Source organism: Salmo trutta, chromosome 19 (genome assembly GCF_901001165.1).
Source record: "Salmo trutta chromosome 19, fSalTru1.1, whole genome shotgun sequence".
NCBI lineage: Eukaryota > Metazoa > Chordata > Actinopteri > Salmoniformes > Salmonidae > Salmo > Salmo trutta.
The window spans coordinates 39,886,980-39,900,311 of NC_042975.1; the positions used below are offsets into that span (position 1 = coordinate 39,886,980).

The 13,332-nt window shown below is 44.1% G+C and overlaps 1 protein-coding gene across 10 annotated transcripts in view; it reads left to right on the forward strand.

The window, feature by feature from the left end:
• The window catches only part of LOC115154576 (unconventional myosin-XVIIIa), a 109,371-nt gene extending 96,443 nt beyond the window's left edge, over nucleotides 1–12,928 (forward strand). For 6 of the 10 annotated variants that reach the window (XM_029700932.1, XM_029700934.1, XM_029700935.1 and 3 more), the window contains 4 exons: nucleotides 448–492; nucleotides 4,106–4,228; nucleotides 4,957–6,427; nucleotides 10,403–12,928. In XM_029700932.1, the coding sequence (XP_029556792.1) occupies nucleotides 448–492; nucleotides 4,106–4,228; nucleotides 4,957–6,412 (1,624 nt within the window). In that variant the 3' untranslated portion in view covers nucleotides 6,413–6,427; nucleotides 10,403–12,928. The remainder of the gene's footprint in view (nucleotides 1–447; nucleotides 493–4,105; nucleotides 4,229–4,956; nucleotides 6,428–10,402) is intronic. The other 4 variants (XM_029700938.1, XM_029700936.1, XM_029700941.1 and 1 more) reach the window with 4 other exon arrangements.
• Nucleotides 12,929–13,332: the final 404 nt, after the last annotated feature.

Here is a 13,332-nt window from a genome sequence, read left to right on the forward strand (position 1 = left end):
TATTTCATGTATGTCCTGCTTTAATCCCCTGTGCCTGATTCTTTGTTGGTTTGTCCTCTTGTTTAGCTGCCTGCTGAGGACTCTTTTATTGGCATGTTCAGGGTTACACTACCTCTGAGGCCCACTGTAGTAAACACTGTTGCCATACAGGGCCTCTGAGAGTGAGTTTAGACTCCCTTTTAAACAGTGAGGTCAGAGAGAGGATGAGTGAGCTGGTATTCTGAATCACTGCCCAAAACCATGCAGTATGGAGAGATGTTCATCAGATTTTCTGCAGCAATTATTTGGAGCCGCCTTGTCTTCTTTTCACACACAATGAAGCTCTATCTATCCTGAGGCACAGTACATCCCCGGTTGGGGAGGTCTCAAACTGTTAACTGTGTTTCTCCTTTTCTGTTCCTCTCTTTTTCTCTTTCTCTTTTGTTTCCTCTCCCACTCGTCGCCCAGTTTACAAGACATGGTGACAAAGTATCAGAAACGAAAGAACAAAACGTAAGAACAGACAATGCATCCTTTCTTTTCCCATTATTGTTTGGTTTCAAGGTTTTAAAATCATCGTCCCTCGAGAGAATGATGCTGTATTAGGGAGACATTGCACTTTTGCTGTTTATGATGACATTTTGAGCAGAAGGAACTTAGTTCAAACTACTTTAAGATTAGCATCTCTACAAACCTACTGTTTGAGGGATGCTCACCGCTGTGGAAAAATTCAATATAATTTTTTCAAATAAAACACGGTCATGGAATACCTGTAGATACTGCATCACTCTCCCATTAAATATCATGAGCCATTGTCCCATTTTAGGCAACAACCATGGACCTTCACTCTCTGTTATGTGACATGCCATTCTACATTCATGCTTTTGAGGACCCACTAACTCATTTCATTGTGTTCAAGAGCATTGATAGAGTTCTATACAGTATAACCTATTAATAACAAAAGGTTGTCTTTGTTAACTTGTTTACATCTCTCTGTGATGGAAGGTAGGTTTTCTCTCTGTAGAGTGTGGTTGAGCTGCTTGTTTCGCAGCGCCAAGCTTGCTCTACTCAAGTCACCGTGCTGTCTTAATCACTTTGGACTTAGACATAAAATCATTTATTCTAAAGCCCCATAATTAAAGTTAACATTCCAATTCCAGTGTAGCTCCTCATGTCTTGATGGAAGAATGCAAACGTGCGTCACAATTCTGAAAGAAAGGGGGTGCTTTGTATGTGATTTGTAGTTAGTGTCGGCAGTTCATTTTCACTGCATGTTTTATTTGTGTCAGTATTAACCTCTAATTGCTTGTTCCAAGAGAGAACACTTCGCTGCCCTGTGAGTCAATTCCTCTCATTGTTATTCATTCATTTGCCATCAGACAGGCAGCTCATGTGAATCAGCACAGTGCACGGTGTCTGTCTGTACATCAGCATCAAGCTTGTGGGTTCCTCACTTAGCTGTGCTCAAGAGAAAAGAAAGTGAATCACCATGGTTACTTAGGAGCAAATTTGCTCTCCCTTTGATCTGTACGTAATAGCAGCGAGATAAACATTAATGGAAGAATTGATTTGACATCGAATTGTGACGGGAATGTTCAGCAGGATTAGTACTTATTTTTGATCTGGATTTGAGTAATTGCACCAATAAAAGGTGACAATGGTGTTTGTGTGCGTGTGAAGGGGATAACGCATAATGAATAGGTATGAAACCTTTGGACATCTCTTTCCAGGTTTCTGAGATGTACTTTGAAACATTAAGGGAAGGAAGGGTGTGACCTTTTCCAGTGCACTCTTCATTTTCAGGCAGTTCTTTATCCAATGTACCCTTTCATGGTCGTAAGAAGATCACACAAAACATATTCTGAACAGTACAGGTCTTTGAAGACTGTAGAGTATGTGAGTCTGACTGTGTGTACACAGTGTACTGCAGCACAGTGCTCAAATAACATGGATTTAGTGGACCTGTCTCTGCCATAATCAGTGAACAGTTTGACCATGATATGAAATGCTGGGACCAAGAGGATGCAAGTGTAGAATACTGTAGACAGGAACCATCCATATGGAGCTTCATGAGGATATACTGTAGGTATGTGGAACAGAGATATACAACCAGTGGAGGCCGATTGTCATAAGCGATTAATGTTGGGCTCTAAATTCTCTGTGCTTGTTTGCTCCCTGGAGCCTCAGCGCTGCTTAGCCAGCGGTGTGAGGCCAAGGACATAAATTGTGTGTGACACGATTTGCAAAGCACTCGATTACAAGGCGCCTCTGTCCCACAGCTGCTCCAGTGCAGGTGTTTGTGTGTTTCGGTCTGTGGGAAAAAGAGAATAGTTTTGCCTTGCATGTGGGAGTCAGACCTTAAACTATCTTTCCCAGAAAGCTGTGTTTCATACATTGAAAATGAAAGAGACCCTAAATGACTGAGTCTAATAAGGTAGCAAATGTCGATGTCCACAGACGGCCACAATTTGTAGTGATTTATCAGGGTGTGCTGCAGCACCCTCAGCACCCCTACTTCCTGCCGCTGTGTACTGTATGCCTCCATCCATTCTGAGAGCACGTCTCTGTCTCTATGCAGGCAAATGGAACTGTGGTTCTGCACATGCAGAGAGAGGAGGCAACACAAACACTTTGTTCATGGAGACTTGATTGAATGTGTGATATACCGCCGTATTGCTCTCTGCAGTGGGAAGCTTTAATGGCAGGCATGTAAATGTGAGCAGGGCGGTACAACCCAGCGGTCTATACCATTAAAGAAAGCCATCATCTGAGACCACTTTGAATAAGATGCACAATGTTGGCTCATGATAAGCACTTTGCATCCTGTCCCACAGCCTTGCCAGATAAGCTAGTCAAAGAAGAAAGGAAACCTGTCCTTTGCTTTTGGTGTTTATCACTCGTCTCAAAATAGTGTCATTTTGATTGATGTCATGTCACAACAGACACTGGAAATTGTTGTTTGGATTGATGCAGAGACTGAATGTTGTTGGTTATGATCCAATTTGTTGCTCTTTTCTGTCAATGTTCATGTATAGTTCATTCTGGTACTAGAAACGAATCAACACTGCTAGGCTTAATTGTTCCCAGACACGTTTGTCCATTACCTAAGACTTTAGCCCCTGTGGGTGGCCCCCTTCCCCTCTCCCCTCACCTCTCCTACTCCCCTGTCTGTCTCCCCCGTCCATCAAACAACAGATGCATAATACCGTGTTAGAGAAGCTTCACCTCTGCAGGATTGAGGAACAGATGAATCAGGATGGAAATGCTCCCGCCGACCTTTCCCAAGCGTGATCTAATATCATTTCTCCTCGGGTTCCCTCCAGTATCTGTTTACTGCTTGTTATTGTCAAGGCCAGGGCTAGAGGGCTGTCATCGGCTCAGCCCCAATAACAATCTACATCAACAGGCCACGCTCAGCCACTCGCCACAGACATCCTAAAAGCCTCACTATGGCCACAGAGTTAATTACGCCTTCATGAGCTCCATTCATTTGCATTCCGCTCCGCTCGGAGGCACCATGACTCGTTTCGCTCGACCGCCCCCATCATAAGCGATTATACATTTAACAGGGGAAGAGAAAGCACTCAGGACTATACACATTCATATTTATGGATGCAGCAATATCTGATATCAATTGTTCTCTCTCTTTCAAACGAGCCTTCTTGGTTTTTCATCAAACTTATTTTGGCCTAACTTTAGCTTTGTGGCTGATATTTTTTTGTATCAATATTCAGGAAGTAGCAGAGTCCAACACTAGATTTTGACTGGTAAACTAGTTTGGGACTGGGTGCAAAATTCTAGGTCTGTCATCACTCTACGTTAACAGACTACTGTTGTCTCCCTAAAGCTTGTTGTGACTGCCTGCCATTGCATTGCTCAACCCCAGGTTACTGTCACAATGAATGGAATACAGCTGCTGTCTGACTAACTAAATCAGAAAGCTGTTATCTTATGACATTCAAAACATGATTTGTCTGTGTTGTACTTCCTGTCCAAAGCAATAGTTTTCCTCTATGGTGGATCCTCACTAACCCTCCCAGATGACGCTTTTTAAACGGCTCTGCCTCCTGCCAACACCATCAGCACCATAACAACACTGTTTGCTCTCCTTCTGTCTTCCTCACAGTGGTGACGAGTCGGACACGGACTCAGAGGTGGAGGACCGTGTGGACGGGGTCAAGTCCTGGCTGTCCAAGAATAAGGGTTCCACCAAGACTCTGTCAGACGAGGGCAGTCTGAAGAGCTCCAGGTCAGTCTTGACTTGTCTGTCTGTCTATCAGCCTCCTCAGTCGACAGCCTCTTCGTTATGTTATCATCCCCCTTCCTTCTGGCTGGGCCCTGATAAAGCAGTGATGGCTTCCTCAATCCCATCCCATTCCTATATGAGTTTACCCTGCTGAGAGCTAAAGAGCCCAGGATTAGCTGAGGCAGGGTGGAATGGAAGGGTGAGTATTTCATGAGATTAGGTGTCATCTCTCTCTGCCTCCCTGTCATCCCTCTAATGACAGCAGGCGGCACAGCAGAGGGAAGAGGGATACGGGCGCTGTGCTGCCTGTCAGATTTATTGAAGTGGCCCAAGGCCAGCTGGCATACCTGCTAAATGGCCCCTCTCTCTGCTCTGCCTGAGATGAATGCATTTCCTCCCCCCTGGCAGACAGCACAGGATAGCCCCAAATATATACCTGTTATTTTTGACGAGCTTTAGCAGATCGACTAACTTTCCTTATTACACTCACTTCAGAGGACAAAGTGTCATCAGGAACTTCAGTTAGCTGCTGCTGGAATATTTGGGGAATGTTGACAAGCATTCTACACTTCAGGGATTCAATCATATGTATTTCATCCTTCTGAACTTTTAATTTCATAATTTCATTAAGTCTGTAAATTCTAATCTTTTCTCTCTCTATGTTTCTCTGTCTCTGTTGATTGTTTCCATGGTGTTCTTGTTCCTACACCCTCCTCTTCATGGCTTCTCAGATATGCAGTGAATGTAGATGCCAATGAAGGCAAAGAGGTTAAGGAGATTAAAGAAGGTAGCAAGGAAGGCAAAGAGAGCAAAGAAGTAGACAGCAGATCGGTGTCTGTGATGAGTTCCCTTAGCTACAGGAAGCGTTCCAACCTGAAAGACTCTATCGGAGGCCAGGGGGACGAGAGCTCCCTCTTCAGTACGCTAAAGGAACAGTCCGACACCCCGGATCGCTCCTCCCTACGCAAGGCCAAGTCTAAGTCCACAGACCAGGATGACAGGAAGAAGTCACAAGATGATGATGATGACCGTGGTTCGGTTATCTCCCAGGCCTACTCTGAGGCCACCAGCAGGGCCAGGAAGGGTCTGGAGCGCCGCTGGGCCCCACACAGCCCTGACTTTGACAAAGACTCCATGGTGTCCTCCCTGGCCCCTAGCAGGTCCAGCCGTAGAGCCATGCCAAACATGGATGATGACAATATGTCCACCATTAGCAGCATCACCAGTGTTAGTCGTACCAGCCCTCGTGGCCTGCGACGTAGCACCTCCTGGAAGGATGATGGGCGTAGCGATTCATACGGGACCTCGGTCAGCCCCAGCATGAGCAGGCGCACTGGGGGTCGCAGCCCAGGCAGCGTGAGCAAGGCTGACTCACGTATATCTGTGGCCCGCAGCAGCCGGCTCAGTGAGTTCGGCCTGCGCATGGACGACGATGATGATGCTCTGAGCATGGCCTTCAGTCAGGGAACCTCTGCCTACAGCCCCCACTCCCTAGGCCGCAGCTTCTCCACCCCGGCCCAGCCTCGCTCCTCTGACGACAAACCCCCAGACACCTCTGACATTAAGGCTGTCACCCACCGCAACTACCTTGACCCTGACCTGGAGAAGGCCATCAACGAGGTCCTCAGCTTCAAGCCCATCAAGTTCAAACGCAGCAAACTGGACGAGTCTGACGACGAGGAAGAGAATGAGGAAAAGAAAAATGAGGATGACCGGAACAGTGTGAAAGGGGATGACAAGGGTCTGGGCCGTAGTGCATCCAGCGTGCGTCGCTCAGCGTCTGGCTCGGCAGTGGACTATAGCACCAGGTCCTCCAGCAGCTTCAGCAGCTCCAGCTCCCGCAGAGGCAAGGCCAAGAAGAAGAGCTCCTCAGACAGCTCCTCAGACTCAGACGACCGCCACAGCAGGAAGAGCTCCAAGAAGAAGGGAAAGAAGTCCAGGAAGGGATCCAGGAAGAAAGAGAGCGAGTCTGAATCTTCCTCTTCAGAGTCCTCCTCTTCCTCCAGCTCGGCCTCCACTGGCTCCTACCGCAGCTCCAACAGTGTGAAGAGAGGTCCAGCCCGCCCTGCCTCAGATGAGGAAGAGGTCACTGAACAGAGACCCCCAAGTAAGAAGGATGAGAAGAAAAAGAAGAAGAAGATGGACAGCATGGTGATGAAATATCTCTACAAGCCTGATAGTGACTAAAGCCCCTGGCCAGCAGTAGGTGATGCCTGGGAATGGAGTGAAAGCATGGTGTGACTAACCAAACATGTTGACTTTATAGCATTACTAGTATAGAACAAGAAGGCCCGCACACTGTTAAAGCTCCCAATTCACCACTTTATTGACAAGGCTTCGATCCGAAATGGATCTTCGTCAGGTCAAACACACTGAGTGTTCACATCCCAAAACATGCACATTTCACCTCACATGACCATTGCGGACATGACACATGGTGGGTGCAAAAAACATTTGTATATCTCTAAATATTAAATAAGAATGAGATGGGTACATGTAATGGTTCCAGAACATAATAAATATTGTCACAACATGAGCTCTTTGAGATACATTGGCATCGAACATGTCAAGACTCCTAGGAGGAGCGGAGATACTGATAATCTAATATTGAGAAGAGAATTGTATTGGATTCACCGTTTGTGTACCATGTCTCCTAGAGGTCTGAATCAAGAGTTTGATGTCAGACCATTTCTTACCTGAATGTTACTTTACTTTGATTTGTCTTGCCTTCCAGGTTACCCACTTCATTTTGTAAATATGTATTATGTTCTGGAACCATTACATGTACCCATCTCATTCTTATTTAATGAAATGTGTATGTTTTGGGATGTGAACACAGTGTGCAAATAAAACAGGACACATAATTGTCTCTGCATGTTAACCCTTCACACTCGTGGGAGTTGGCCTATATAGATGAGGCTAAATGGAGATATTTCTTACAGAAGAAAATATGAAAAGCATAAAAATGGTAACATTTGAAAGGAACAGTTGAATGGGAAAATGATTAGCCCAAAGGCGAGGACACAACACTTCATCTGACACAAGACTGAATCCAAACATTACACTGTTGATTACATGTGCATTTTACATTTACTGTACTTTTTGCTGCATTTGTTGGTTAGGAAATCTGAAGATAGTCTAGACACATTATTAACACGATAAGAATATTCCTGGAAAATGTGAGGTAGATGCGACATAAGACAGAAACAATGACAAGGGTTTGCGTGAGAGGACTAACTGGTGTCGCCAAGTGACTACACACCTCTCCAAAGTGTGCACAGTTCCTAAGCAATTTCAATGCACTTTTATGACTCAAAGAAGAGTCTTCAACTATAAGGTGTTTTTTTGAGCTCTCCTAGCTGTGCCATTGAGGAACTAGAGCAAGCACACTTGTAGTTGTTTTGTTTGGAACACAACCCTGCATCCCGCAATTACACAATTACTGTTGTTTACGCAAACCAAAAATCGCAATCTGGGTCAGGTGGGCATCATTTCAAAGTCTGTTCTATTGCCAACATGACTAGCTAAGTTATAAAATACGATATTACAGTGTTAGGCTTTCACAGTGCAATTCAGGGAAACGGATGATAGTGCGTGTGCTGCTGCACATTTTCTTCACAATAGACAAACGGGCTCATTCTGTTCAGAACAACCCAGGGTATGATGCCATGTCATCTGGTAACTGTACATTAAACATGGTGATCATAAACGTTGACACTGTATATGACATGAGTTTTAGGATTTGGAAATGTGAAGTGAAGTGAATTTGGATTCACAGGTGTTAGGCTTCCTTTTATGACATCAAAGCAGTATTTATTATAATCCACAACTTCTCATCTTCCAAAACACATAGTCATCTTAATTTATAGCATTTCCCGCACTCTGACAACAAAACATGTGCCCCCAAAAAAGTTGCCAAATTAGCAGCAGGGATGGGGGCAACGTCTTTTTGCGCGAGGTGCTCAACTTTCAAACGGCTGTCAGTCACAACCCATACAGCGCTGTGATGCAAAGAGCCAGAGCTTTAACGTCATGTACAGTATCGCATGTTACTGTACGGCCACTGCGTTCCAATTTAGGCGTTTATCTGTGCCTAAATCTTCCATTTTCAACCCGTATACGGGTACGAGTGCAAAGGGTCAATAGAGATTTCTTCCCTGGACATGGTGCTTGGTGATGGTGAGGAAGCTAACTGCATGTTGGTGCACATATTAATAGACAACCATCCGTCAAGCACGGCCACTTTAAATGTGCTCCCTCCGGGCCTCAACAAGACATAACTGTAGACCGGATTGAACATGAACACTGATTACTGCATTAGCATATATCCACCATGTATTTAATATGCTGGATTGAGGGGAACCATTTACATACGGTAGGTCAGTTACTTCAACAGCATGACAATAATAATAGAAACAAGTGGGCAGAGTCACTTGGTCTGAAGAGGTGGTGTTACTCAGCTTTCCTGCAGAGTCTGCATGCTACACTACATGGCCAAAAGTAGATGGACACCCCTTCAAATGAGTGGATTTGGCTATTTCAGCAACACCCGTTGCTGACAGGTGTATAAAATCGAGCACACAGCCATCCAATCTATAAACATTGGCCCGTACAGAAGAGCTCAGTGACTTTCAACATGGCACCGTCATAGGATGCCACCTTTCCAACAAGTCAGTTCCTGAAATGTCTGCCCCTGCTAGAGCTGCCCCGGTGAACTGTAAGTGCTGTTATTGTGAAGTGAAATTGTCTAGGAGCAACAATTGCTCAGCCGCGAAGTGGTAGGGCACACAAGCTCACAGAACAGGACTGCCGAGTACTGAAGCATGTGGTGCGTAAAAATTGTCTGTCCTCTGTTGCAACACTCACTACCGAGTTCCAAACTGCCCCTGGAAGCAACGTCAGCACAATAACTGTTCGTCAGGAACTTCATGAAATGGGTTTCCATGGCCAAGCAGCCGCACACAAGACTAAGATCACCATACACAATGCCAAGCGTTGGCTGGACTGGTGTAAAGCTCGCCACTATTGGACTCTGGAGCAGTGTAAACGCGTTCTCTGAAGTGATGAATCACACTTCACCTTCTGACTGTCCAACGGACTAATCTGGGCTTGGCGGATGCCAGGAGAACGCTACCTGCCCGAATGCATAGTGCCAACTTTAAAGTTTGGTGGAGGAGGATTTTTGGACTGGGGCTGTTTTTCATGGTTCGGGTTAGGCCCCTTAGTTCGAGTGAAGGGAAATCTTAACGCTACAGCATACAATGGCATTCTAGAAGATTCTGTGCTTCCAACTTTGTGCCGACAGTTTGGGCAAGGCCCTTTCCTGTTTCAGCATCACGATGCCCCCGTGCGCAAAGCAAGGTCCACACAGAAATGGTTTGCCGAGATCATTGTGGAAGAACTTGACTGGCCTGCACAGTGCTCTGACCTGAACCCCATTGAACACCTAATGCTCTTGTGGCTGAATGGAAGCAAGTCCCTGCAGCAATGTTCCAACATCTAGTGGAAAGCCTTACCAAAAGAGTGGAGGGGACCAACTCCATATTAATGGCCATGATTTTGGAATGAGATGTTTGATGAGCAGGTGTCCACATACTTTTGGTCATCTAGTGTATATTCACTGTATGACTGCTTTGTCCTTGTTTCATCAACTTTGAAGCTCTGCTTTAGCCCCCGAAGGGTAATGAAAGCGTTAGCCAGAACGCTAAACTTTCCTACCTTCGACCTTTTCTATTTTCAGTCTGTCCTTCCATCTCACCATATGGCTATTATGAAAGCTTCAAGAGAAATGAATATAACACTGGAAAAAACTGAGTTAGAAAAAACACAGGTCCACATTCTGACTTTGAAAACCTTTACTGTTTTTTTGTGCATGAAACTAGTGGTGTGGATCTAGTAATGTTGGAAGTGTTTTGGTTTGTTTGGCTATTGGCAGCCATGCATGATCTTTGCTCCAGCATTGATTATTACTTTGAAAGGGGTAATGTGCTGCATTTCTATTCAAGCAGCTTATACTGCTGACCATGGCCCTGACCCGTGGAGGAAGATGGAGTCAGTAGGTTTGATATGTGACCTGTGACCTCTGCAAATATCAAGCACCCATAGTTTTCAGGCAGGGTTCAATTCAGCAGCGTTTCTCCTATATACAAATCTCTCTTCTCCTCTCTCCTCCCACAGCCCTCCTCTGTACCGGAGACACCTCAGTGAAGAGGACAAAGAGGAGAGGGGTTCGAGCAGACACTCCTTGAAGGAAAGTGACAGTGATAGCAAGCTGGCAGAGTCCACAGCGTAACAGAGACTAATGTCACATCTCTCACTACCCCCACCATCCTACACGAACACACCAGAGACAGATATAATGCTTTATTTAATCAAAATACACCTCCCCATACCATCCTCATTTGAACATCGGTGAGCAATGCTAGCTAGAACCAGATGCAAGAACAGGGGAAGGTCAGAGTGCACATACTGTAGAACTCACCATGGTTCAATCTAAATGGAATGTGGCATAGCCATTTCCCGTTGCTACTAAGAGCTTTGAAGAATTCTTTACAGGGTGATTTGGAAAAGTGAAATTCCATCATAGAATCTTACAGCATAGTGTCCACCTCAGCTCTGCAGCTTTGAAGCAATAGAAGTATAGAGCTTAGCACCAAAGGCATATTTTAAGATATGTCTGTAGAGCTTATCACCACTGGCTTATTTAAGAGAACTGCTTTTCATAGGCTAACTTATGGTCCCGCTGTCATCTGCTGTTTGAGGACTGGAGAGCTTGTGGTTTATTCAAATGACTGTAGCAGGCTCGGTTTAAGTCTCCCTTACAATGTGACTTCTCACTGCAGGCCCATATGCCTGACAGTCCAGCATATCCTCCTTAGCACTTAGAAATGCCATTGTCTCCTCTACATGTGTTTGGACTGTCTCTGGTCATGCGCTTCAAACAATATTTAGCCAATATCAGTAACTAGAAGAAAGACTTATCTTGTTTTGAGACTGTTTTGTTTTTCTATCAATGTGGGAAAGTATGGTTCTTATTGAACGGGAGGGGAGCTGCTTTGAGGGAAAACGATTGGATCTGCTACATTTGCGTACAGTAGTTCATGCTGGAATGTTTTTGGTCTGGCTCGTTTAAAGCTCAGCCGTGCTTTTGTCTCCTCGAGTCATGTCTGTTGGTTTTCAAAGGGAATATATTTACTATCTGTTATGATGGGGGGGCTTTCTAGGGATCTTCATCTTTCAAGATACACGTGCTGGATATATATCATAATTTTTTTTTAATCTGTTTTTATTTGAGACAAATGGCCTAAGTGCTATAAGCCCCCCTCCCTTATGGGGAAAAACATGTATGCGACAAAAGTTCTAATGTATACTGAACAAAAATATAAACGCAACATGTGAAGTGTTAGTCTCATGATTTCATGAGCTGAAATAAAAGATCCCAGAATTTGACCAAATGCACAGAAAGCTTATTTCTCTCAAATCTTGAGATTTCTCCCAAAATTTGTTTACATCCCTGTTAGTGAGCATTTCTCCTCGGCCAAGATAATCCATCCACCTGACAGATGTGGCATATCAAGAAGCTGATTAAACAGCATGATCATTACACAGGTGCACCTTGTGCTGCGCATAATAAAAGGCTCTAAAATGTGCACAACACAAAGGTTTGAGGGAGTGTGCAATTGGCTTGCTGACTGCAGGAATATCCACCAGAGCTGATGCCAGCGAATTTAATGTAGATTTCTCTACCATAAGCTGCTACCAATGTTGTTTTAGAGAATTTGGTAGTATGTCCAACATACCACGTGAAGCCGTGCCAGCCCAGGACCTCCACATCTGGCTTCTTCACCTGCTGGATCGTCTGAGACCAGCCACCCGGACAGCTGAGGAGTATTTCTGTCTGTAATGAAACCCTTTTGTGTAGAAAAAATCATTCTAATTGGCTGTGCCTTGCTCCCCAGTGGGTGGACCAATCTCCCATAGGCCCACCCACGGCTGCGCCCTTACCCAGTCATGTGAGGGACAACTTATTTCAATTGACTGATTTCCTTATATGAACTGTAACTCAGTGAAATTGTTGCATGTTGCGTTTTTATATTTTTGTTCAGTATAAAATCCTCTGAGATCCCTGGAAGAATTGTCTCATGTAGGATACACTGCATCTGTATTTGGCCTTACTGAGTGACAATGATATCCTTTAGATTAACGTGACCTTATTCATTTTCATTAATAAATATGCAAATGTTGTATCTCTATGTAGAATAGTGTGGGGAAAGGTGTGTCTGTGTGTGTGTGTGTTTGCGTATGTACACAAGTGTATATCCGTGTGTGTGTGTGTGTCCATGTTTCCATTGCTCCAGTCTGTGGGACAGACTATTTGCATATATTTTCTTGTTTTCACACTTCTAGTTTTTTTTATGCATTAGATACGAATATAATATGGAACACTGGACACTTTGTCAATGCTTCTGAGTTGGGATTTGTTAAATAAAAATATGTATGTTAAATATTTGTATTTTTTTGCATCTGAATAGGCATTGTTGGCTTTCCACAATATTAATATATAAAACATTTGAAATGATTGTATATTCATCATAGCTTTTCAAACAGGTTTGTTTATTTTCATTATATTGACCACTTGTCATAGGAATGCTTTTTTTGGCATTCATTTTAATGTAAATAAATGCAGGGGTTTGTTTACAGTAACATTGTGTCTTATTGCGTGGTGGAATGGTAATACGGTATTAGTTTGGAGCTGAATTAATCATCATACGGAAATGTTTGGAAATGAGCAGGAGTTATTTATTGAAAACAGCAGGAACATTTTACTGATGTGCTTGACTGAAGTTTTTTTCCTCATCTCCTCAAGTGCATCACTTGATCATACCATCATCCCCCATACCATCATCCCCCTGTAGAGGAGAGGGAAAACAAACACTATTGAAATGAATAATGACAACCAGACACAACAGCAGCAAATGTATGAACACTGCTCACACTCACTGTCGTGACACTGTTGTTAACTATGCAACTAGATAATCTTACATTTTGCTTACCGGTATAAGCTATAAGGGCTCTATTCAATCAGATCCGCATTAGCTGACATCTGC